This window comes from Brachyhypopomus gauderio, chromosome 3 (assembly GCF_052324685.1).
Source record: "Brachyhypopomus gauderio isolate BG-103 chromosome 3, BGAUD_0.2, whole genome shotgun sequence".
NCBI classification, from domain to species: Eukaryota; Metazoa; Chordata; class Actinopteri; order Gymnotiformes; family Hypopomidae; genus Brachyhypopomus; species Brachyhypopomus gauderio.
Window position 1 is genome coordinate 21,156,888 of NC_135213.1, and position 16,932 is coordinate 21,173,819.

The window sequence follows — 16,932 nt, forward strand, 5'->3', positions numbered from 1 at the left end:
ACCTTGATGTCAGCAATGACACTCTCGTTTTGTTTGTTTGGTTTGGTTTCAGCAACACCTGAGGAAGTGGATGGAGGTGGTGGTGCTCACCCACAAAGGAGGCCAGCGCAGCGACGGCAGTGTAAGTACAAGCTGGCGTCTCTCGGGCGCGCCGGGCCGATCCGTTATTGGGAGTTGGGCCGGTGTCCTCGGAGTTCCTGCTTTAGGATGAGCCGCGTGTAAGCGGAGAGCGCTGGCGCGGGCCGAGGTGTCTGAACCACGAGACGTGCCCCCTCCCCCGCTCTAGCGCGTCTCACAGAGACGAGAGGTGCGAGTGGCCGTATTACAATCAATGATTAATTAGGCGCCAGCCTCCCCGGGGTGGGCTTGGTGGCCAGGCTGTGAGCGGGGCCTCGTTATCTGGCGGCTAGATAACCTTGTAGGGGAAAGAAAAGGTGAGGGGAGGCTGCCTGCTGTTTGACACTCCTCACAAATAGCTGCCATTGTTTCCGGCTTTGTCTTTGCACCCAGCCACCCCTGAATATATTCTAATTACATGCAAATTGGCCCCCTTTATCCCTGTACCTACTTGATGTATCTGCCGCAGGGACAGGTCAAGGAGGCGGAGTCAGCTGCGGCAGGGGTGGGGCTTGTTTTTATATATACATATGAGTTGTGTATATGAGTTTGCATGGAGGAGCGATCTTAAGATGGAAGGGATATATTTTCTTTTCTCGTCATGTTTAACTGTAATTAGTGACGTGGGTGAGCAATAACCGTTAGAAGTTCGTTAAGTTGAAACGCGTTGTTCACCCTTCATCGTCTGGGCTAGCACAGGGTTCAGGACTCTTCAGACACGCCCACTCTGTCATGACACGCCCCTCCCCTCATTCACACGCCTCCCGTCAACTAATGTTCTGCACTCCTCTCCTGTGGCGTTGCTGATTGTGTTCGTTGTCTCCTGTTCCGGAGCAGCCTGCCATGGAGGGTGTGGAGGTGAGATGGTGTCAGGAGGCCCTCACTGGCCCCGCGCTCTCCCTGTGCTTGTGGTCCCCCCTCCCCTCCGTCTCTCTCTCTCTCTCTTTCTCTGTGTGCTGGTCCAGTGCTCTGTAACTGTGTCCGTGGTGGTGTGTTCGACTCCTGAATCTCACTCTGGTCCCGAGCTGGGGACTCTCAGTCTGCCATGGTTCTCTTTGAATTCAATGTTTTGTTTGAGTGGAATTGGTGTTCGTTTTACTTGTTGAATTAGGAAAAAATTAGATGTTAAATTTTTCGTTTCTGTAAAGAGCCCGTGAGGGTTTTTCTGTGCCCTTCCTTTCATGTGTGAGGAATTTTCCCAGTGTTCCTCACTGTTCTGTGTGTACCATTGGCAACTGCAAGTGTCCAGTACTGGGTTGCCGGTCACTGACAGAGTGACATCTCTCTTCTTCCTCCTTCCTTTGTAGGAGATGAAGATCTGCTCAGCCATCATCAATCTCTTCCACCTGATCCCAGCTGCTCCTCAGACTCTGGTCAAACCCCTGCTAGAGGTGGTAATGAAGACTGAGAGGGCCATGCTTATTGAGGTACAACTTCATTTTTCTTCATGATGTCTTTATGGATACACTTTTTTTGTGGTATTTTTATCAGATTTTTTTTTTCTTGGTTTTTTTATTTATTTATTTTTTGTCATTGTGCCTATAAATTTGTGTCTGTGTGTTAACCAGGCTGGCAGCCCCTTCCGAGAACCTCTCATCAAGTTTCTCACACGGCATCCATCGCAGACGGTCGAGCTGTTCATGATGGAGGCCACCCTCAACGACCCTCAGTGGAGCAGAATGTTCATGGTGAAGGCTTCAGAAAATCACTATTCATTTATGTCTGGTTGTTTATTTCTGGACACATGTCATGGTGTTTGCCTTGTCCTAAGAGAATTGACAGTTTATTTTGATACGACTTTTTCATTTTAGAGTTTTCTGAAACACAAAGACGCCAAGCCCCTTCGAGACGTGCTGGCCTCGAACCCGAGCCGCTTTGTCCCCCTGCTGGTTCCCGCTGGTACTGCGGCCACTGTGCGGCCCGGCTCGCCCTCCACCAGCACGGCCCGTCTGGACTTGCAGTTCCAGGCCATTAAGGTGGGCCAGAGAGTCTTGCTGCACCCTTCTGAGGCGTGCCAGCTTGGTGCGGGACTCTCCTGTCAGCCATCTCCTCTCTCTCCTTCAGATCATAAGCATCATAGTGAAGAATGAGGAAGGCTGGCTGGCCGGTCAACACTCACTGGTCAGTCAGCTCCGCCGCGTGTGGGTCAGCGAGACTTTCCAGGAGCGCCACCGCAAAGACAACATGGCCGCCACCAACTGGAAGGAGCCCAAACTGCTGGCTTACTGCCTGCTCAGCTACTGCAAGTATGTGTTAGGCGTTCCACCCTCAAACCCAATGTTTATGGAAATGACTACCATTTATGTGTAAGAAAGCAGAGCTTGGCGTGTTGGTCTGGAGCTCAGTGGCCGGCTGCCGTTGCTTTCCCAGACGGAACTACTCTGAGATCGAGCTGCTCTTCCAACTGCTGCGCGCCTTCACCGGCCGCTTCCTCTGCAACATGACCTTCCTGAAGGAGTACATGGAGGAGGAGATCCCCAAGAACTACACCATCACCCACAAGAGGGCGCTGTTCTTCCGCTTCGTCGAGTTCAACGACCCGCACTTCAACGACGAGCTCAAAGCCAAGGTGAGGCACGTGGGGTCCCAGGCTGGGATCTGGGAGGGCCAGGAGAAGGAAGCCCGTCTGGGGTCGCAATGCTGTGTGAGTGGAATCGAGCGTGCGGCAAGAATGGAGACCGGAGGTTGCATCCCCGGGGATTTAACGGGGCTTGGGGACTGTTAAATCGCTGGATGAAAATCGTGCCCTTCATTGTACGGTGAGGTGGCTGACTTTGCCGTGACCCTTTCTCTTCTGCTGGTCTCCAGTTATCGTGGGCGTAAATGATTCCATGACATGGGCCGCCGGTTCTGTGCCCCGTGGACGGCATTCTAATGGGCAGCACCACACTTAAGCCACCGCCCTGTCTGCCACCTTTTGAGTTCAGAGCCCGCCGTCTCCGCGGTCACGCTTCCTTCACTGATCCGCCGTGCATGCCATTCCTTATGAATATGCATTGGGTGAGAGACTGCCAATCAGGAATGCCATGAATATTCATCATCAGGTCACTTTAAGGGCTGTTGCACACAGGATCCACGCTCGTCCCCAGTCAAACCTCTGGACCAGACGGCACGAGCCAGTGAGTTCTAGAGCAGCGTGTGAAGAGCCTTCAGTTCATTTTGGTTATTGTTCCTCTCACTTTACCCACAAACCCTCACCACAAACTTGGAAGCCGCTTGCTACACAGCACCTACTGTAATACAAGTAAGGGATTTGCAGAGAGTGGGAGTTTGCAGAGAGTGGGAGTGTCTGTTTTGAGGCCGTGTGCGCTGCCGTAATAGTGTGTAATAGTCCGTGTCGCTCCATCAGTCATGATAACGGCGCAGGGGCTCATTAGGGTGGTGGATAATGAAGGCGCACCTGCAGCCCGGTGGCCCACCCCAACACCGCCGCCTCGCGCACATCGTCATTTGTTTCTCCACGTGACGCGGATCGCGTGCGGATCGGGGCTGCGCCACATAGTGTGGCGCATTCCCGCCCTCGCTGGAGAGACGGGCGGCGCTGGTTTCGTCTGCTGGTCTGAGTCGGCGTGGAGAGGGTCCGTGCAGTCATTGATAACCCTCTGCTGCGTGAGGTTCCTGGGCTCCGGTGATGTCAGAAGCGTGTCTGCAGGGGCGCTGCGTTTCCCGCACACTTCAAGCGCCGCTCCGAAGGAGAACGACGGGTTCACGCCGCAGCCCCTCGTGCCGCGGTGATTAGTACTTCAGAGCCGTAGATCCAATTCGGAACCAGTTTGTCTCTCTCGCGCAAATAGCCGCGTTATCCCACCGGAGACGCCTTGGTTCTGTCCGCTAAGCAGATTCGACACTCCGGCACTAATGAAGTCGGCTGTACTGTTGAAACGTCACGTCCGTGTCTCTGCTGACCCGAGATGCCCGCGTCAGTCGGCCTTCGATTGTCGTTTAATTGGTGGCTTTTGATTGGCTGTTTGTGCTTGGCAGGTGCTGCAGCACATCCTACACCCGGCCTTCCTCCACAGCTTTGAGAAGGGCGAGGGCGAGCAGCTCCTGGGGCCGCCCAACCCCGAGGGCGACAACCCCGAGAGCATCACCAGCGTCTTCATCACCAAGGTAACCACCCCCCCAGTTCTTGTGACCTAGGGTCCACTGTGTGTAGGGGCTAAAGCCGTGGCCTCAGTAAAGGTTGTTTTGGCTTCAAAGTGATTGTCCCATATCCTTCTGGACAGCTGCCCCCTCCCCCAGGTTTCCATATTCCCGGGTTCTGCTAAACCGCCCTTGGCCCCGTTCCCATGCAGGTGCTGGACCCAGAGAAGCAAGCGGACCTGCTGGACTCGCTACGGATCAGCCTGCTGCAGTTCTCCACGCTGCTGGTGGAGCACGCGCCCCACCACATCCACGACAACAACAAGAGCCGCAACAGCAAACTGCGGCGTCTGATGACCTTCGCCTGGCCCTGCCTGCTGCCCAAGGCCTGCGTGGACCCCGCCTGCAAGTACAGCGGACACCTGCTCCTGGCCCACATCATCGCCAAGTTCGCCATTCACAAGAAAATCGTCCTGCAGGTTCGAGACGTCCCGTCTCCCTCTCGCAGGGCAGAACGTTCTGTCCTCAGAGACCGCACGTGTATCACTATAATTGCGTTTTTACACTGTTTAAAACCTGAGAACCGCGTACGTGTGTGTGTGTGTGTGTGTAGGTGTTCCACAGCCTGCTGAAGGCTCACACCATGGAGGCGCGGGCAATCGTGCGGCACGCCATGGCCATCCTCACCCCGGCCGTGCCGGCCCGCATGGAGGACGGTCACCAGATGCTCACACACTGGACGCGTAAGATCATCGTGGAGGAGGGACACACGGTCCCACAGCTGGTCCACATCCTGCACCTGATCGTGCAGCACTTCAGGGTACGGCACTCCGGACACGCCCACGCCGATCCGGGCGTCTCTTAGTGTCTACCACACTGAAACGTGTGTGTGTGTGTGTGTGTGTGTGTGTGTGTGTGTATGTTTCAGGTATACTACCCCGTCAGGCACCACCTTGTGCAGCACATGATCAGCGCCATGCAGCGTCTGGGCTTCACCCCCAGCGTCACCATTGAGCAGAGGAAGCTGGCGGTGGACCTGGCCGAGGTGGTCATCAAGTGGGAGCTGCAGCGCATCAAAGACCAGCAGGTTTCCACGCCCCCTTCACACGCACCAGCTGCGCAGACACGCCGAGCCTTTCCCACCGTCCCACCGTGACGCCCTCCTGTCTTGTTCTCCCGCTGTAGCCGGAGTCGGAGGCGGATGCCGGCACGGGTGGAGAGGGCACCAGCTCTGCCTCCGCCGCCGTGAAGCGGGGCGCGTCCGTGGACTCCAGCCAGGACGTGAAGAGATTCCGCACAGCCACCGGCGCCGTCGGCACGGTGAGGCCCTGCCCGGCCACCTTCCTACGCCTCTGACCCCTGACCTCCCGCTGGTGTTTGCTGACCACCCGCCCCTCCCTCTCCACAGGTGTTCGCCCGCAGCCAGTCCATGCCCGGCACCGAGACGCTGCTCGCCAAACCCGTGGAGAAGCAGCACACGGACACTGTGGTCAACTTCCTCATCCGCATCGCCTGCCAGGTGGCCAGACTCTTGACTCCGCCCTCCCCCCACTACCCATCAGCCCCGCTAACGTTTTCTTCACCATTTAGTGCTAATGGCGCTCCACTCGTGCAGGTGAACGACAGCGCGAGCGTGGCAGGATCCCCCGGCGAGCTGCTCTCCCGCCGCTGCGTCAGCCTGATGAAGACGGCTCTCCGCCAGGACATGTGGCCCCGCGCCGAGCTGAAGCTGCAGTGGTTCGACAAGCTCCTCATGACTGTGGTGAGGAAACCCGCCTTGAGCTGCTCCAGCGTCCATGTCGGGGGGTCAAACGCACCGTCCCGTCTGGGGGGCGCCTCATGCCGTCTCTGCTGCAGATTGCTAACCGAGTGTTCTCTAAATTCCGTCCTCTCTGAAAGTTTGCCTCCACTCCGTGTCTCCACAGAGTTCTCCTTGTTCTCCTTGAGCGGCAGGCGTCGGCCATCGTCGGCCCTGTCCGCCTCTCTTCCTCATTCCTCCTCATTCTTTCCACTGCCTTTCCAAAAGCAGTTTTGATGAGAGCTAAATCGATACCCTCTGGCTTATGACTGATTTTGCTCTTTCTCTCAGGAGCTCAGGGCTGTGACTAATTCTCTTGTCATCTGCGAGGCTGGCTCTCAGTCAAGCTGTCTGTCAGGGTTCCTCCTCTCTCCCTCACACTTTTTCTCCTTACCCTCGTCTCTGCTGCCCCTCCCCCCATCCCTGTCATACTACCTTCCAGTCTCCCAGATATGCGCAGATATCGATGTCCTCTTCAGGCCCTGACACGCGTGGTCTTCCTCAGGCTTCACTCAGGCCTGTGATTGAAGTGCACAGATGGGGCCCAAATCCCCAGCGTGCAATACGCTGTCCAAGCACAGAGCCGTCGCCGCCCTCCTGTAACCGTAGACTCCTGCAGTTTGGCCTTGGGCTGTCGTGAACACCAGAAAACAGCTAGTTTTTCTCACTCTGCGCTGAATGGCTGGTGGCTGTCCAGGCAAGGGCGCAGTCTGAACTCTGGATCTGCACAAATGAGTTATTTTTGTCTCCCCTGTATTTTGTGGGTGACCTGGATTTTTGTGTGTAGAATTCTTATTTAGTGTGGGCACATGTTGGCACACAGTACTGTTCACACACAGGCCTGTGAGGGTACAGATTTATTCTTACCATGATGAAAAACCAACTTTATCTCTGTGGTTTGGAGGTTTACATCCCCCCCCTCCACCCCCCAAAAATGGCCTCTCTAAAACCGAAACAGGTCAAGAACAGCTTGTAAATGAACGTGGAAAAGCAGTCAAATTTTATTCTTCAAATGGCTTACACTTTAGGCAAAGTTACTGCCATAATAATTAGGCTGTAGCATAAATCCCTCCCCCCCAGCACAATATAAAAACTGAACATATAGAATAATCTACTTACCGACAGTGACTAAGTCGGTGTAAAAAGTGGAGGAAGTGCTTGTTGTACAAGTACTCGATGTATCCTGTTCATTCATTATTCCAGACTTTGTGTTTCCTGCCATGAAATCAACCATGTCCTTTTTGTCCGTGTAAGGGAGGGTCACTGTGGATTGACGGTATCACCAGATTGGTATCACCCCCCCCCATCCCACACTGCTCTTCTCAAATCCTGCAACCTCTTCTCTCCACCCCTCCCCCACAGGAGCAGCCCAACCAGGCCAACTTCTCCAACATCTGCACGGGCCTGGAGGTCCTGAGCTTCCTGCTGACCGTGCTGCAGTCCCCCGCCATCCTGGCCCACTTCAAGCCCCTGCAGCGGGGCGTGGCCGCCTGCATGGCCTGTGGGAACACCAAGGTGCTGCGTGCCGTGCACTCTCTGCTCTCCCGCCTCATGAGCGTCTTCCCCACCGAGCCCAGTGAGTATTGGCCACGCCTCTCCGTCTGCCTGGTGAGAAGGGATAGATTCAGGAAGCACCCAACGTTCCTTTTTGCGTTGGCAGGCACCTCTACCGTGGCGTCCAAGTACGAGGAACTGGAGTGTCTGTACGCGGCCGTGGGGAAGGTGATTTATGAGGGCCTCACCAACTACGAGAAGGCGACCAGTGCAAACCCCACTCAGCTCTTTGGTAAGACACATGGTGCTAATGCCATGGTGGGGGTGTTTAATGCCGTCATCAGTTCAGCATGTAGGAGCCATTTCATGCCGATCTGAGCCATTCAGTAACTTTCAGTGACTCGTGAAAGACTTTTAAGAGCAGTTATATTTGTGAAACTAAGACAAGGGGACGGGTATTTATGCAGTACTAACATTTCCTCTGACATTTCCTACCACACGAAAGAAAAAGAAAACCCACAATTTCTCAGTTTACACACAGCAGGCAGTTTCTTAAGTCCCACAAATGAACAAAAGGCGATAAAACACTATTGGATTACAATCTAAAGTTAGTGGTATTTGATATGGGCCCCGAAATGGCACTGCTCGTCAATAAATGCCTCCCTGGTGGAGGCGTATGGTTACATCCCCTCCGCTGATATGATGCATGTCTCTCGCCGGGGGTGATCTTTACATTTGTCTCTCGCTCTCCAGAGACCCGAAGAAGAGTGTTCCTCATCCCCTCTACACCACCTCCTCCTTCAACTCGCTTTCTTTAAAATGACCTTGTAATGCAAGTCATGCGTCATGAGAAGTTGCCCGCGGCGTCATTTGCCGACCCTGGCGGTACCGTCGCAGTGGTGGAGCTGATGTTATCTGGTTTCTTGCTCCCTTTTCCAGGAACACTGATGATCCTGAAGTCGGCCTGCAGCTACAACCCCAGCTACATCGACCGCCTCATCTCTGTCTTCATGCGCTCGCTGCAGAAGATGGTGCGGGAGCACCTGAGTCCGCAGGCCAACCCTGGAGCCACGGAGACCACCGCAGGTGGGCGGAGCACCGTCGACCCAGGCCACACCCCTTCTCGTGACTCGCTCCTGTTTGATAAATGGGGGCTTGTGGCACGGTGTCTAGTGCACAGAATGAATTTTCCTGCTTTCTCTGAATTCCCACTTTGAGTTAAGGTGATGTTGCGTGGGGGGCCGACTTAAACGCTGACCTGTTTCATAAGCACTTGGTCTCCTTCTGCCACCAAACCATCTGCAGGTGCTCAGGCCTATATAACACACACACACACACACACACACACACTCATGTGACATGTCCCCCATGTCCCTGCTGTGCTATGAAACTGATGCCCCAGAACTGCTCCAGGTTTCTGGCCTCCACACGGTGTCTGCAGGCTTTCCCCGGAGCCCACCTCCTTCCTGCCGCACTGCGTGCAGTCACGTGCTCGAGCTCAGCAGGTCGTTCCCGAGAATGAGCCAGAGCGAGACAAAATCGAGCCACTCAGTACCTGGAAGCAGGATGGGAGGGGGAGGGGGGGGCAGCATGTCTCGCTTGTGCTGGCTGCGATTGACCACTGGGTGCTGCAGAAGGACCAGTGTATTGCCTCTGAAAAAATGGCTCTAGAAAGCTCCAGCGTTGTCCAGCGCATTAGAACCTCCGGCCCCTCATCCCGGACTCCTGACCTTTCTGAGATGCTATCGTGGCGTGTCGAATGAATCAGACACTGTTGTATTCCAGGACCCAGGCAGGCGAGGCAGTGCCTATTCTCGTCCATGTCTGTGTCTCGCTGCGGGGTCACCGTGGCATCGGGGGGTCACCGTGACCGCAGGGTCCGAGACCCAGTGCGGACCCCGCGGAGAGCTTCAAATCAAGCGCTGGCGTGGTTTCCGTGCTGCGACGGCGGTGCTGATCAGCACGCGGCCTTATCCACTCTCGAAATCAAGCGGAAAATGCATTCAGATGCCCGAGCGTGTCTGCAGCCGCGAGCGTCCCCGGCCACGGCCCTCCCCACCCAAACGCTCCCCGGCTAATAGTTTTGCATTTCATGCTTAGCGTCAGGGTTGTCTGTTTTCATTTTTGGATGTTGGGTTGTAGCTTTGTCATCGGGGGGCGGAGGGCTCGTCAGGCTCACGGCTGCATGGAATTTGTCATTGTTTAAATTTGAAAATGAACCTCTAGCAAGTCTGCTTTCATATTCCTGTCATTGAAGTGTCCTGTTCAGATTAGGGCTGCCTGCCGTACTGCATGTTAATCATTTATTTACCTTGTAATACTGATTTTAAAGACTGCTGCCATATATAAATTAGCCACTTAACAAATCTCTTTTTGTTAAACAACTTGTTACTGACTCTATGCTTTGATTATAAATTCATATAATTTATGAACCATAAATCATTTTGGTCAGATATTACAGCCAGTGTGGTTTTTTTTTTATTTATTTATTTTTTAATATATACATTCCTCTGTTGTGCTGTTCTGCCCATCTGTGGAAGGCTCTTCTGATGTGTGTGTGTGTGTGTGTGTGTGTGTGTGTGTGTGTGTGTGTGTGTGTGTGTGTGTGTGTGTGTGTGTGTCTGCCTGCCTGCCTGCCGTAGTGACGAGTGAGCTGATCATGCTCAGTTTGGACCTGGTGAAGACCCGGCTGTCAGTCATGATCATGGAGATGAGGAAGAACTTCATCCAGGTCATCCTCACCTCTCTGATCGAGAAGTCTCCAGACCCGAAGATCTTGCGTGCGGTGGTAAAGATCGTAGAGGAGTGGGTGAAGAACAACTCTCCCATGGCTGCTAACCAGGTAGATCATCAGGTCCAACCCACACTGCATGTTTTAGTAATAGAAGCCCTGTCAGCGGTGTTGCCGGGCAAGATCCACTCTGCCTGGTATTAGATCACCGAAGGGGCATTTTGAATGGCTGATATAACTTGACGCCACACAATTTGTGCGATGGGTTGTACCGTGCCGCTGTTGTAGCTGTGATCAGTGGGCGGCCGGCTGCCTCCACCCGCGCGGCCTCTTGCTCGGCCCAAGGCAGTGGAGCAGTCAGTGAGAGAAAGGGTTGGAGCAAAGGTGTGTGCCCCCCCCCCCCCCCACTTCCCCACCCCCCGCTAGAGGCAAGATAAATGGACTGTATCAATCTGTTCCCCTCCCCCCCCTTCCCTCTGTGCTCCATGTCCTCACGCTTTCTCGCTCGCTCATTCTCTCTTGCTGACTCTCGCGCCCCATCCCTCTCTCTCTCTTTCTTTCCCCGTCTCTCTCTATATCTCATTCTTTCCCCGTCTCTCTCTCCTGGCCCAGATGCCTAATCTCAGAGAGAAGTCCATTCTGCTGGTGAAAATGATGACCTACATCGAGAAGCGCTTTCCGGACGACCTTGAATTGAACGCCCAGTTCCTGGACCTCGTTAATTACGTCTACAGGTAATTATGCAGATTAATCACGGGGTCTGCAGCCACGGTGGCCCCTCCATCCATCGCCATGGCGACAAGGCCACCGCTGGCTGGCGGGCAGCGGAATCTGGCTCCAATGGCCTTGGGCACGCTTTGGTGTTTTAAGAGGCAGGTGGCATGAATGGGTCTGGGCACTAAGCATTAGTCAACAGCGATTCACCCTAGTGTGGTGACCCCTGAACCAAACTCTCTCTTTCCTGCCCCATTTTAGAGACCCCATAAACATCTCTCTCCTGGGTTTTCATATCGGAGATTAAATGAGAATCGCAAGATCTACAGTCACTCGCGTTATTAGAAATGCCTGGCGCTATATAAGGTCACCTGCCTTGTTGGGTCCATTCTGGTCAGCTACAGACTAATATGTTCACAGATTCATGTGCTCGTGTGTTGCCATGCACAAAATTAATCAGCCCTTCCATCACGTATTCTAGTCACAGCGCTGATACTGACCTGATATCTGGGTAGTGGACCATTCCTAATGTAGCAGCGAAATTGACTGGACCAGAGGTGCTAACTGTATTCCTACAAGGTTTCTCTAGTAAATAAAGTGGAAGAATGAAATCGAGCGAGTTCTTCCCCTGCGCTGCCCCTCCCCAGGGATGAGAGCCTCTCAGGAAGTGACATCACATCGAAGCTGGAACCGGCCTTCCTGTCGGGCCTGCGTTGCGCTCAGCCGCTGATCCGGGCGAAGTTCTGCGACGTGTTCGACTCCTCCATGAAGCGGCGTGTCTACGAGAGGCTCCTTTACATCTGCTGCTCCCAGAACTGGGAGGCCATGGGTAGCCACTTCTGGATGAAGCAGTGTATCGAGGTATGACCCGCTTCTCCAGAGATGCGCTCGCTTCTCAGGCACTGACCTTGTCGAAGAGAATGAAACTCTTCTGTTTTCTTGACACAAAAGGACTATTTCTTTTTTTTTTTTTTTTTTTTTTTTTTGTGTGTGCACTACAGGGGGCTTACATATATGAATGCAACAGGTCTCACACGATGTGCTGGAATGTAAAGTAACTGAATTGATCTTTAAGTATGGGAATATGTGCCCACTTTTTTATATATATGTGTGTGTATTATCAGTATGTCGCTTTTTACAAACCTTACAACACAGCAAACGGATCTGAGTACGCTTTAGTGTGAAACCGCAGTTATCGTTTAGCCTATCTTCAGTATTTCGGAACATTCATGACAGGGCTGTTATTTTTTGATGTTTTTAATTGAATTAACATAAGTGTTTGTTTCCTAAATCTTAAAGCAAAGTGTTATCCAAGGCTGTCAGCATTCTGCTAAGATTGTGTGAAGGTTGAAATACGATTATGTAAGAGTGAAGAGGAGATGGCTGGTGTAGGGGGGACTGGGTCGCTGACGTGGCCTTTCACTGGTGCACATTTCTCTTGTTTGGTCCTTGAAAACGGCAACAAAAATTTAGTGTTCCAAGAAGTCCTTGGAACTTGTGGCACTTCATCCTGAAGCATCTGTACGAACTCTGACACACACCATCTGCAGAGTCTCTCTCTCTCTCTCCCTCTCTCTCACTCTCTCTCTCTCCCTCTCACTCTCTCTCTCCCTCTCTCTTTCTCCCACACACACACACACACTCCCTCTCTCTCTCCCTCTCTCTCTCTCTCTCTCTCTCTCTCTCTCTCTCTCTCTCTCTCTCTCTCTCTCTCTCTCCTCTGCTTAATCCTCCATTGAAGACTCTGTGTGATTTCGTCCAATCTCAGTCATCCCCAGCTTTGACGTTTGGTGAGGGGGCACAGCTCAAGCTGTGGGGTGGGGGGAGTGTGGTGTGAGGGAGGAAAAATCCCCATCCTGAGTGCTTGATCAATGCGACTGCATGCTGGTGAATTATTAATGGTGACGTACGGACACACTGTCCCGGTGCACACACATCACCACGCCCCCTACCCTGGTTGCCCCGCCCCCATCCTGGCCATCACAGGTTCAGCCATGTGTTGTGCCGAGTAGCAGTAGCCACGGGACAGGCTTGCAGTGGACATCGATACTGGTTCCCATGTCCACTGTGGGGTGTGAGGGATGGGCGGGTGAGGGATGATGGAGGCGGAGCTTGGCCTGCGTTGACCCGCCATGCGTGTTCTCTGTGGCCCTCAGCTGCTGCTGGCCGTGTGCGAGAAGGGTACGGTCATCGGCACCAGCTGCCAGGGCTCCATGCTGCCCTCCATCACCAACGTCATCAACCTGGCCGACAGCCACGACCGCGCCGCCTTCGCCATGGCCACACACATCAAGCAGGAGCCGCGCGAGAGGGAGAACAGCGAGACCAAAGAGGAGGTGCGCCCCCTTCTGGCCAGGCCACAAGTGCTGCTTCATCTCACAGCCCTCACAGACGTTTATCAACACCACCTGTAGTTTTAGAAGTTGACTAAGTTCATATGACCCACTCTCTGGGTTCAACTGCACAACCCGTCACGGCTCAAGAAGTTCCTCCGGCCATGTATTGTTTCCTAGGTTTTGCGCAGGCAGAGAACTCGAGACTTTAGGAGACCTTGGGTGTTGTCTGCTCGTTGACCGTTTGAACCATCTCCTCCATGTCCTCCATCTCTCTCTCTTCTCAGGACGTGGAGATCGACATCGAGCTGGCTCCTGGTGACCAGACCAGCCTGCCCAAGACCAAGGAACAGGCGGAGCGTGACACGGGCAACCAGCTGCACATGCTCACCAACCGCCACGACAAGTTCCTGGACTCCCTCCGAGAGGTCAAGGTGAGCGGCCGCCTCGGCGTATGTCTCTCGGGGGATGCGTGACTCGGTAAAGGACTGGAAGGAACAGGAAACGTGGGTTGACATGAACCGTGACTCGTTAAGCTGCGCACGCCGTGACGTGTGACCGGCGCGTGTGACTCCAGGGGTGCGTCTCGCTCTAGGGTCTTTCTTCTTAGTTTGGGCTCCCACGCTTCCCTCCGGCCCAGATGCTCTCCTGCGGGCATCGCCGTTAACGAGCACTTGACGAGGGCCTTTGATGAGCTTCTCCCCTGGCGAGGGGCGCGCAGGCATCGATCGGCGGTTAATCCCTGCCACGGATCTGTTTTACACGCACCGCTCAAGCGGATAAATGAAGAAGTGTGGAGTTTGCAGGCCTGACCTGCCCACAGCTCACACACACCTTCCACATGTGCCGAAGTCCAGTTACAGCCTTTTAGATGAGAGAGGATACAGGACCACAGGATTTAGATGAGAGAATTTGCACCTTCTGTTTATAGCATGCAGTAAGATGACTCGTTGGATGAAGGTGGGGGAGGGGATTGTTGGTGCTGGAGTTCTCAGCTCAAAACATGTTTGCAGTTACTACCATCATGTTTTATCAACATTTGTCTTATGGAGTGTGGAGAAACGTGTGCAGGTTAACGCACATCGGCCTAATGTCGGAAGAATATGACCCGTGTGTGCGTTTCTTAGACGGGAGCGCTGATCAACGCCCTGGTGCAGCTGTGTCACATCTCCACGCCGCTGGCTGAGAAGACGTGGGTGCAGCTCTTCCCCCGCCTCTGGAAGATCCTGTCAGACCGGCAGCAGCACGTGAGTCCCGCACTGCCCTGCTGCACCAGGGCTCTCAACTGGAGCTCTGACAACCTAGCAGCGATCGTCCCGCTGCTTAGCACGACCTCCAAGCCTCTAAATGTTTTGAGGAGTCCAGTGTCTGTGGCCAGCTTGGTTGCTGTCAGTAACATTTAGCTAGATAGTGCAAGATGAATATTTAGCTGTTCACATAGTTTTAGTTCCAAAGATGTTGTGTTTCTTTGGGGAAATTGCTTTTATTTTGAAAAAATGAAGTAGTGAGAGAGGAAAAAAAGTAAAAGCAGAGGGTTTGCGGAGTTAGAGTGAATAAATAGAAAGAGAGACTGCTAGAGAACTCCTCTCCATCCTGTGTCCAGTCACTCATACCAAATAACTACTCTTACATTAGCTAGAGTCGCTGAGGCAGGGAGCTAATTTTACACAGACGTATGTAAATCGCTGAGCTGAATTTCGCAGAGTTTCTACCTGTGACTATAAAAAGTTCTAGCTTGTATAGTTATGTTAATGCTACTAGTGTTAATGTGCATCACTAACATTAGTGTTGGTGAGCAATTTAAAATGAAAGATGTATAGGATGTTGGCTAGCTAACAACTTTCCATTTTGATACATCAGTAAGTCCATAAATCAATGACACTGGGTTGTATTTCCCTGGTGTTGCCTTTTAAACAATTCATAGCTAGTATGATATACCATAGGTAATGGCTAGCTAGCATTCTCAGAGGTCCCATCTTCTTTATGAAAGTAAGGTGTAGATCTACTTTTAAGTGGTTTCTTGCGCACAAGAAATAAATCCATAAAGAACAATGTATTACTCAGCATTATTTTAACGGTTTAAGTTGCACATTCAAGGGGGACTTTTAAGTTTGACCTCAGAAACTCAAGTGATCATGATTCATATCGCAGCGTTGGCCGTCCTGCAAGCCCTTTGTTCCTAATGGTGTCGGAGGTCATGCATCTGCCCTCGCACCAATGAGATGGCGAGGCTCAGAGGAGTCAGGCACTCTGACACTCTGCCCTCTTCCACAGCACCTTCACATGTAGGCCATGGTAATGAGGGGGAAATTCATGCATTTATGCTAATTTCAAGTAGTTTAATGGGCCAGATGTCTTAAGCATTAAGATTCTAATTAAATAGCTTTGATTCGCAATGATGAGAGCTATGAATTTTTAAACGGCATCTCCAAATTAGAAACGGCGGTGCTTAATGACTTTGTTTTGGCTAAGTGGCAAGGAGGAACAAGATCAAAGTAGGTCACATGTTACAAGATCTGTCACATGAATATGACACTCTGACAGTCATTTAAACCATGACCTTTTTTTTTGTTGCTGTGCATTATTTGTGGATATGCATTGCCGAAGGAGTTCTTCTTAAAGCCATTTCAGCCGCCTTATCCGATTAACCTCCACCTTCGACTGTGCTCTGTGAATGCTGAATGTGACCCGACGTTGTCCCCGCCCACGGCAGGCCCTGTCGGGGGAGATGGGCCCGTTCTTGTGCAGCGGCAGCCACCAGGCCCAGCGGGACTGCCAGCCCAGCGCACTCAACTGCTTCGTGGAGGCCACGTCGCAGTGTGTGCCGCCCATCCCCATCCGGCCGTGCGTGCTGAAGTACCTGGGCAAGACGCACAACCTGTGGCTGCGCTCCACGCTGATGCTCGAGCAGCAGGCCTTCGAGAAGGGCCTCAGCATGCAGATCAAGCCCAAGCAGAGCACCGAGTTCTACGAGCAGGAGAGCATCACGCCGCCCCAGCAGGTGGGCTACCTGGGGCCCGAGGAAGTGGGGCTCTCACAGCAAGGGGTGATGGCGTGAACTCCCTGCTGCTTTCTTGGGGGGTGTTCAGAATATGCATTGGGTTCTGCAGTGACCTCTGTGCAGGTTCAGGAAAGGAGGATTTTTGGGGGTGATGGTGGCTTAATGCAAATATGGACTTCTAATTGTCAGTTGTGTGGTCTTGCCGTGTGTGTGTGTGTGTGTGTGTGTGTGTGTGTGTGTGCGCGTGCGCACCCTCAGGAGATCCTGGACTCGTTGGCTGAGCTGTACTCCCTGCTGCAGGAGGAGGACATGTGGGCGGGTCTGTGGCTCAAGAGGTGTAAGTTCCCCGAGACGAGCACAGCCATCGCCTACGAGCAGCACGGCTTCTTCGAGCAGGTGAGCGAACACGGTGTACACGCCCCTTCGCGCTGCGCCCTACCAGAAGAGCCAACCTGCAGCCCCCTCGTGTCCTCATTCTAACTCCATTTCCACCGCCACCAGGCGCAGGAGACCTACGAGAAGGCCATGGAGAAAGCCCGCAAGGAGCATGAAAGAAGCAACACCTCCCCTGCCAACTTCCCCGAGTACCAGCTCTGGGAGGACCACTGGATCCGGTAGGTTGCATCACCTCGTTTATTTATTTATTATTTCTTGAGTGAGA

The 16,932-nt window shown here is 53.1% G+C and overlaps 1 protein-coding gene across 4 annotated transcripts in view; it reads left to right on the forward strand.

Annotated features, from left to right (window-relative positions):
- trrap (transformation/transcription domain-associated protein) overlaps positions 1-16,932 on the forward strand; it is a 54,210-nt gene that overhangs the window by 15,890 nt on the left and 21,388 nt on the right. For all 4 annotated transcript variants that reach the window (XM_077000272.1, XM_077000273.1, XM_077000271.1 and 1 more), the window contains exons 31-55: positions 53-121; positions 1,425-1,544; positions 1,686-1,805; positions 1,929-2,093; positions 2,182-2,363; positions 2,488-2,686; positions 4,099-4,227; positions 4,413-4,679; positions 4,814-5,020; positions 5,129-5,287; positions 5,386-5,520; positions 5,609-5,719; positions 5,816-5,962; positions 7,361-7,574; positions 7,659-7,784; positions 8,432-8,578; positions 10,135-10,334; positions 10,836-10,957; positions 11,585-11,798; positions 13,094-13,273; positions 13,558-13,704; positions 14,398-14,517; positions 15,984-16,271; positions 16,530-16,667; positions 16,773-16,885. In XM_077000272.1, coding sequence (XP_076856387.1) covers positions 53-121; positions 1,425-1,544; positions 1,686-1,805; positions 1,929-2,093; positions 2,182-2,363; positions 2,488-2,686; positions 4,099-4,227; positions 4,413-4,679; positions 4,814-5,020; positions 5,129-5,287; positions 5,386-5,520; positions 5,609-5,719; positions 5,816-5,962; positions 7,361-7,574; positions 7,659-7,784; positions 8,432-8,578; positions 10,135-10,334; positions 10,836-10,957; positions 11,585-11,798; positions 13,094-13,273; positions 13,558-13,704; positions 14,398-14,517; positions 15,984-16,271; positions 16,530-16,667; positions 16,773-16,885 — 4,019 coding nt within the window. The remainder of the gene's footprint in view (positions 1-52; positions 122-1,424; positions 1,545-1,685; positions 1,806-1,928; positions 2,094-2,181; positions 2,364-2,487; positions 2,687-4,098; positions 4,228-4,412; positions 4,680-4,813; positions 5,021-5,128; positions 5,288-5,385; positions 5,521-5,608; positions 5,720-5,815; positions 5,963-7,360; positions 7,575-7,658; positions 7,785-8,431; positions 8,579-10,134; positions 10,335-10,835; positions 10,958-11,584; positions 11,799-13,093; positions 13,274-13,557; positions 13,705-14,397; positions 14,518-15,983; positions 16,272-16,529; positions 16,668-16,772; positions 16,886-16,932) is intronic.